Source organism: Phycodurus eques, chromosome 1, assembly GCF_024500275.1.
Source record: "Phycodurus eques isolate BA_2022a chromosome 1, UOR_Pequ_1.1, whole genome shotgun sequence".
Taxonomy (NCBI): domain Eukaryota; kingdom Metazoa; phylum Chordata; class Actinopteri; order Syngnathiformes; family Syngnathidae; genus Phycodurus; species Phycodurus eques.
The window spans coordinates 14,974,872-14,983,047 of record NC_084525.1 but is presented as its reverse complement, the minus strand read 5'-3'; the positions used below and the strand labels follow the sequence as shown (position 1 = coordinate 14,983,047).

The 8,176-nt window shown below is 44.2% G+C and overlaps 2 protein-coding genes across 8 annotated transcripts in view; one reads left to right on the top strand and one right to left on the bottom strand.

Annotated features, from left to right (window-relative positions):
* The first annotated feature begins 335 nt into the window (after positions 1–335).
* On the top strand, positions 336–2,507 carry gbx2 (gastrulation brain homeobox 2). Its single transcript, XM_061679906.1, has 2 exons — positions 336–960; positions 1,524–2,507. Exons 1-2 carry the CDS (start codon positions 528–530, stop codon positions 2,057–2,059), a joined length of 969 nt encoding a protein of 322 aa, XP_061535890.1. The 5' UTR covers positions 336–527; the 3' UTR covers positions 2,060–2,507.
* A 2,056-nt stretch (positions 2,508–4,563) lies between these two features.
* agap1 (ArfGAP with GTPase domain, ankyrin repeat and PH domain 1) overlaps positions 4,564–8,176 on the bottom strand; it is a 102,107-nt gene continuing 98,494 nt past the window's right edge. For 3 of the 7 annotated variants that reach the window (XM_061679840.1, XM_061679858.1, XM_061679849.1), the window contains one exon: positions 4,564–7,956. In XM_061679840.1, the coding sequence (XP_061535824.1) occupies positions 7,735–7,956 (222 nt within the window). In that variant the 3' untranslated portion in view covers positions 4,564–7,734. The remainder of the gene's footprint in view (positions 7,957–8,176) is intronic. The other 4 variants (XM_061679885.1, XM_061679894.1, XM_061679867.1 and 1 more) reach the window with 3 other exon arrangements.

Sequence of the window (8,176 nt, the reverse complement as noted above, 5' to 3'; positions counted from 1 at the left end):
TATACCGTATTTCAATGTTGGTCACCATGGTGGTACTTGTCTTTTTTTTAAGTGGTAGGTACTTCTAAAAAGATTGAGAGGTTTTTGGAAAAAGGATGGATAAATTTAATCGTTTTCCAAAATCAATAATCAATCCCAAGTTGAACCGACGCTCACATGCACGCGCGCGCACGACCTCACACGTCACTCATCCGGCACGCCGAAGCAGGCGTGTGACGTCACCCCCCCGGCCAATCGGCGGCCGGTGTTTTGCGGGGAGGGGCGGGGCATTAACCAGCGCAATTAAACAGCGGGGAGCGCAAATTGAAATCGCAAAAACCTCTGTAGACCGGACGAAAGTGGAGCCGCTTCGTGTAGGGGACCTCGGTGGAAGTTGCAAGCGGCTCGGGGTGGAATGCGTCTGCGTCCGGCTACCTTGAAGCCTCCGGGACTCCTACCGAAGCGTCCCGGCTTCCCCTGAAGCCCCGGGGTTCCGTGGCCCCTCCGCCGCCGCGCAAAGTGCTTGTCGTCCGGCGTCGGTCGTTCCTATGAGTGCGGCGTCCAGTCCGCCCTTCGTGGTGATGCAGCGGCCACTCGGAAGCAGCTCCGCCTTCAGCATCGACTCTCTAATCGGGGGGCCTCCGCAGCCCAGCCCGGGACACTTCGTGTACGCGGGCTACCCCATGTTCATGCCCTACCGCTCGGTGATGCTCCAGCCGCCGCCGCCGCCGCCGCCGCCGCCTCCGCCGCCGCCGACCGGACACCCCTCGCACCCGCATACGCACGCACACATCCCCGCGCTGCAGGGCGGTTTCTGCTCCAGCCTGGCTCTCACCTCCACGCTCATGGCTTCGCTGCCCGGAGGTTTCTCGCCGAGCCAGCAGCACCAGGACGCCGGGCGGAAGCACGCCGAGGACGCCAAGAGTTTGGGGTCGGTGGCGGCTAAAGAAGACGCGGAGACGTCGGTGCCAGCGGCCACAGGTGCTAATTCTGAATATTTCTACACTGGGGTAAAAAAAAAAAAAAAAAAAACGTCCTTTGGAAAATTCGAACATCGGTTACCCATGATTAAAATGTGTGAAACGAATTCAAATGATTACTTTCGAGCAAAAGCCGGGAACGTGACGTCAGTACCACATTTAATGCTGTGCAACCGATGTACACGATCAAATTAAGAACTTTTCTTTCAGGGTGCGATTGAAAATGTAATTACACAAGTCGAAAAAACATTTGACCTTTGAATTTACCCAACTATTTTTTTCAGTTGGCTATTTAAATTATTTCCAAGAGGCCAGCTGCTCTGAGGAAAAAGTGAATTATTATTATTATTATTATTATTATTATGAATGTATTTTATTTTGGGCTGGTTTGGCGGCCAGTCCCCGGTGTACTGCGCCTCTCACCCAAAGTCAGCATCGGAAAGACGCCAGCATATCCAAATGTACATTAGAAATGGGTGGCTGGAAATGAATAAATCATCACACAAATGTGCACTTTTATTTTGGTCTCACGCCAAGTGTGCGTGTGTTTCGTTTCCTCGTCAGCGCGAAGCCTGCACGCGAGTCCGGACGAGTCCAAAGAGGACGACTGCACGCGCAGAGACGAGAGCTTCTCCATGGACAGCGACGCGGACTACAGCTCGGACGACAACATGATGAGCTCCGCGGCGGCCGGGCTGGAGGACGGCCTGCACCTCCACGCTTCGTCCGGTTCGGTCCCACCGGGAGGCGCGGGCGGGGGCGGGGGCGGCGGCGGCGGCGGGGGGGGTAAGAACCGGAGGCGGCGGACCGCGTTCACCAGCGAGCAGCTCCTGGAGCTGGAGAAGGAGTTCCACTGCAAAAAGTACCTGTCGCTCACCGAGCGCTCCCAGATCGCGCATGCGCTCAAGCTGAGCGAGGTGCAGGTCAAGATCTGGTTCCAGAACCGGCGCGCCAAGTGGAAACGGGTCAAAGCCGGCAACGTCAACAACAAGTCCGGCGAGCCGTCCCGGAACCCCAAGATCGTGGTTCCGATTCCGGTGCACGTGAGCCGCTTCGCAATAAGAAGTCAGCACCAGCAACTGGAGCAGAGCCGACCCTAGGACCCGAAAGAACCGAACCGGGACAGCTGACGAGAACTGGCCTCTCTTCAGTGCAAACTTAACGTTTGAGACACTCGTTTAATTCGCTTAAAAAAAGCAACAACAACAACAACAAAAAGCAGGCCAAAGTTTAAAACTCAAAATGTAAATGCCTTTTTTTTTTTTTTTTTTTTTTATAAATAAGTGCAATGGGATCAAAATTAATTAGTCAAAGGACAATAATGTTCTCATTTAAAGAGACAATGCTTGAACGAAAAAAATATATCCGAACATCAAACGAGGATGATGATGATGACGACGACGACGACGATGATGAAGACACTTTAGAGTACCGAAATCGGACCGAGGACGAAACGAACTGATTTTTTTTAACGGTTTCTTTTCTTCTCTTTTGATTTTCCCAAAGACGCTGCTAGTTTATTTAAATCCAAGTGTGATCAGTGACTTCCAGTGACAAATATTAAATAAGTGTTAATTTAAAAAAAAAAAAAAAACAGTCTCTCCTTTTTTTCCTTTATTCACACTAGACTTTAGTTTTTAAACAACAGCCATTATTTTGGGAGTTCAAAATTTAAAAGTTGTTCCTTCAGAAATAAAAAATTAAAACAATTTGTGAAGGCCAGGGAAGTTAAAGGCCTCAAATTTCACTATTTTCCACTCCGACTATGAATTAAATCAAATTCGTACGTAGATTTACTCAATTAAAAACATTGAACTAATTAAAAAATGGTTTGTTTCTTCCCACAGCCAGAATCTCAAAACATATTCAACCGTTTGTCACAGAAGACTAAAAAATAAAACAGCCCAACAATCAAGGCACATTTCTACATCAATCCGGCAAATAAACAATTATGAATTTACATTTTTAATTTACTTCTGTAGTTATTATTACGACTGCCTGAACAAATAGAAATGCATTCAATTAACGAAAGGCAAATGTAAATATAACAGGACTGACACACCCAGACAACGAAGTTATATTTATAATGCTTGTAAAGCTTGAAAGGAGTGAAAAATAAAATGCCTGGTTCAATAGATACATTTACACATTAAGAACGATAATAACAACATTATTAACGTAAAACAAATTAAATTAAGACGAACACGCAAATTGAAGTCAGTCTCACTGACGTCAACTCTCGCATGACGTTTACAGATCAAGTCCTTTAAAATGTGGAAATAATTGGCTCCTGGGAGTCTTAATAGTGGTCTATAATTTTTTTATTTTTTTTGTAAAGTATTTTATTAAAAGATAAAGACGCTGTTACTTTCGCGAACGTTCCCCCCCCCCCCCCCCCCAATTGAAAACTTGATCTGCCAATTTTGTTTTCCTTATAATAATAATAACAATAATGTTGTCAAATGAACAAGAAAATATCCATCCATTTTGGTGTCCTAAATTAAGAACACTAAAATGTTCACGATTCAATCTGTTAACGTGCACGTGATTTTATTTTATTCTTTGGTAATCAAGTCAGGACGTCACAGTCGGCTGATGGATGATAAATGAACCCAAGAGGATGCAGCTCATCCTGCTAAACGTCCAACTCTGGGGTCACAACGGGCCTGTTTTTAAAATAGCTCTCCAGTCACGGGACATTGTGATTTCCTAGGAATGTTGTTGAAATGATCATTTGCGCGCGCGCGCGCACACACACACACACACACACACACACACACACACACACACACACACACAGTCTTGCATATTGATATTCCTACCTCGTTAAAACGTTGTTCATGATTATGGGCAGAAATCAATATTGATCAGTGTCTTCACAAAGATGAATATCAACAATTATTAATAGTTAAAGGGGGAGTTCACAGTTTGCAGTTATTTCAGAGGTGTGTATCAAACTGGAATGAATCGGTATCCAAGAAGTGGCTCTTAGTTTCTAAAAGTCTGCTGACCTTTGAACTAAATGAACAGGACCTGCCCGGCATCACATGGACGCCAGCTGATTCCTGATTGCTCATTCCTCCTCTACACGGAGGACACACACACACAACGAATTGATGAGAACTTGTTTTGAAATCAGAAGTCAATGAAAATAGTTTGTTAAATTTATTTTAAAAAGGGACTTGTTTCCAAAAATGCTTGCATTATTATGTTAAAAAAGACAATTTGTGATTTTAAAAAGAACCATGAAGTAGATGCATATGATGTGCTGTAGTAGGCCACAATTGTGATTCTTAAAGTATAGAACGAGTACCACAGAGTCCCTCTAGTGGTATGCAAAAGAATTACTGCCCGAGTACAGTTCAGTTGTATTTAACTTTCAAACATTCATGTTTAGTCTTTTGGAAATGTTTGTTTTTAAACAATCATTTAAGTGACATTTTTATTTTACCCTTATGTGTAATACATTTTCATTGAATCACTAAGTACTTTTAATCGTTTTTGGAACATGGGAGTAAACCAGCATAACCGATGAAAAGCCACGCAAACACAGCTTTTCTTTGGGTACTCCGACACACATGAAACTCCACAAAGGAAGCCCAGGTTGGAACCGCCTGAATTCATCAAGTGTGACGCGTCAAATGATTCTTGGGAAATAAAACAGATCTTGAAGTTTCATTTTTTTCAAACCAAAGTGAGTGAGCATCATTCTGGTCTTTATTGAAAAGAGACACATTACCGTAGAATTATCTTACTGTACATCCAACTAAACAATAATAATTAGAACCACAAGAACAATGTGTCTGAGCGAGAAATCTGAATACTCAAAACATGGATGGACTTGGAACAAGGGGGGGGGGGGGGGGGGGGGGCAAACTATACAAAATGCATGTGAGACAGCAGCTAACATTGAGGTCTCGGTTAGCGTCGATGGCTTTTGTGTGAGAGCTAGCTGCACGTCTCATATTGGCCCACGCAAGCTTTTTTTTTTTTTTAAATTCATTTATTCATGTGTTCCCTCCCCACTTGTGTTGGCATAGGAGAAGCATTTTAAAAGGCGCACAGACAAATCTGAGGAAACTTCAAGCCAATCAGTAGCTGCTAACCTTGGCTAAAATGAAAGTAAAAGCATCACATCGCCAGCAGCCACGAGGCTACAAGATAATGCCAAGTGAATTTAGTGCATTTCTGTCATAAATAAAATAGCCCAAGTTAGAAAAAAAATATTATATATATATATATATATATATATATATAAAATATATATATTTTTTTTTTGGGGGGGGGGGGGGGGACATCATCATGGTGGTGGTGGGGTTTACACGATCACAAGTCAAATGAACGTAGGTGTGTTAAAACAAAGGCAAATATGAACGGAGTGTCTGTCTTGTGAAACTGGGTACACACTTACTGATAATTGGGACATTTTTGAGCCCGATTCCCTCCTTCTGATCAATCAGCAAAGGCCTGACTTTCCAATATCTCCAATGATTATCCTGTGCTGTGTTGAGTCATCTTTCGTGAATGTGAAACCTGTTCAATATTTACTTGGACAAATTCTTATGTGGTCAAGGCGAGTCAGCAACTCTGTGAATGCGATGTGAACGATAAGATGATTGTGAGTTGTGTATTGATAAAGTTGCCTGACAACTATTTTCCAGGATCTTGCTGAGGAAAGGAAGCTTGGAAATCGTCCGGGGCTTTTCTGGATCTAGGCAGGGCCTTTTGAGAACAGGTGTGACTGAGACCGAGTTTTTAAGGTGTAAAGTACAATGCCAGATTCGAGGGAGGAGTTGATATTGACGACAGCGTCGCAGAGGGTTAAGCAAGGAAGCGGGCATCGATCGTGTTCAGGGGTGAAGGCCTTGGCCCTCCTGACAAGCTCGGTGGCTTGATATGTGAAGAAAGAGAGATTGCAGCGAAAACAGTTTAAGCTTTCACTAGAAAAGCATTAAAATAGGCATAAGTAAACTTGCCCATTTCGTCCTCATCATTTCTGTCAGGTTTCTCCCATTTTAAAAAAATAGGTTTAGATGTTCAAAATTGATGTGTGTGTACCCAGTTTAAGATTTGTACAAACGTGAGGGGAGTTGGCGGACTGACATAAGGTTTACTCCATGACTCGGCTGTCACGTGGTGAGGAAACAGCGAGCTCACAGCACATTCAGTCAGATCAAGAAGTAATGCAAGACTATTTAGCTCATGAGCAAACTTTGTAGTCCTCAATCATCCACAAATGCAGCCTTGCTTTCTTGTGTCGGCATTTCAAATGTCAGACTTGACACTCTGAAGCCAAAGTAGGAGAGAGTAAATAAATAAATATAGGATGGAGTTTTAATTTGAAGAAGTGGATAAATGAGCACCACCTTCAGTCTAGCGGTTGTCAGCACATCTCATAGAAGACCGGAACATTATTTTAAATTATTTGCACAGAAGAAGAAAAAACAACAAACCCTTCTTAAGCTTGATGCTGAAAGACAGCAGATGCTTACAGACGAGTTCCTGGTGTAAAACACCTCAAGAAGAACGTAGACTCCCTTTTTGCTCCACCAGGAAGTAACCCAACAATTTGACAAAGCACACACTCGCTGCGAGTGTTAAAGGGATGGTGTGTAGAAAAGCTAGGCTTAATATCAGTCTTTTTAATTGTCGTTTACATCGGGGTTAGCTTCCAAATGACGCTAAAGTAGTTAGCATTTCCTTCCCTTTGACTTCTCGGGACTTTCTGGTAAGTCTGGAGCTTTATGGACACAAACACTTTACCTTCAAGCAGAGGTGGGAGGAAGTCACAAGGAAGCCTCAAGTCTTAACCGTAAAGTTTCAAGTCAAGTCATTATTACGTGTGTCATGCAAGTCAGAAGTCAGTCACAACATATATTTGAAAATTGGCCACTTTGTATTCAGTATTTGATCTTGCGTTAGTTAGCTGTACTAACACATTCACACTTTCCAAAACCAGCTGTATTGTCAAAAGCATCTTCCTGAATCCAAATGTAATAATACTCAACGCTCCTGTCATGACACTTGCTTCATGAAGTGACGTCTTCATTCCGCATCACAGCTTACTGGTTGCTGGCCAGGTATGAAAAATTACTTTTAAAACAAACAGCACACTAAAGGGCAAATGCAGATCTTCGAATGAGAACACATAAGACTTGACAAGTCACGCAGTCAAAGTCAAGTGGATTCCTTCCCAAGTCTGCTTTAAGTCAAGTGATGTGACTGGAGTCCCCCACCTCTGCCTTCAAGATGGCGAGACGGTCGAGTCGGGAGGCGAGGCTTGCAGACGTCTTCATCATGTAGATGTGGGCGACCATATTACCAAGCTGGTTCTGACCGACTCTGTCCCTGAGCCTGATCCAACATTCCCTGGCGAGCGGTCCAAACAGAAAAAGATGCCAGACATCAGCCCCTTAGATCTTTCACATAGTTGTCACATTTAACACAGGTAAATTAGTTCACAGAAGTCTGAAAAACGTTGGGGCAGTGCCACAACACGATGCAGAGGACACGTGGGACAGGCAACGATATGATCGGGCTGGGAAAGTGACGCTGCCTGAAAGCAAACTGGCCTTGTAGTGTAAGAAGAAAGGATGACGCCAGCCATCAAGAGTCTCAGGTGAAAGTGACCCAGTACAGTACCCAGCATGCTTTGAGTACTATCCTGGCTCATCACCCGGTTCAACCAGTCTGACGGTGAGGTGGGTGGAGCCAAGAGTCACAGCAGGTAGTGAGTGGTTCCAAAAAGAAAATTGACGCTGCTCCCAATGAGGGTTCAAATGAAGGCGCTGTTGCCCGCGGCGCTGCCCGCGCTGCTGCAGCTGTTGTTGCGGTTGGCGTTGCGGCGCGACAGGTTGGGCGTGGCCATGAGCGGGTAGCGTTCGTCGGGGCAGCCGTACTGGGTCAGCGTGTCCACGCACTCCTGGCTGTTGGCCTGACGGGCGTACGCCAGGGCGCTGTTGCCGTGGGCGTCTCTCGCCATCAGATCAACGCCATACTGCGGACAGACAGACAGACAAAAAGTTACCAACTAAACAAAAGCATAAGAAATTAAAAATATGACCCGCATCAGAAGATTACGAGAAAAAGTTAAAATGCTGAAAGATATCACACTCGTTAAAAATAAAGTTGATTGTTACAAGATATCACAGAAATTATTTATAGTCATTTTGTCATTCATTGTCTCTTTTCAAAAGTTAAATTTATCATGATTTTCA

Excerpts from the sequence above, each read along its gene's own strand:
- gbx2 (XM_061679906.1), top strand. The coding sequence starts at position 528 with ATGAGTGCGGCGTCCAGTCCGCCCTTCGTGGTGATGCAGCGGCCACTC. Across the intron at positions 961-1,523 it reads GTCGGTGCCAGCGGCCACAG|CGCGAAGCCTGCACGCGAGT; the intron begins GTGCTAATTCTG and ends TTTCCTCGTCAG.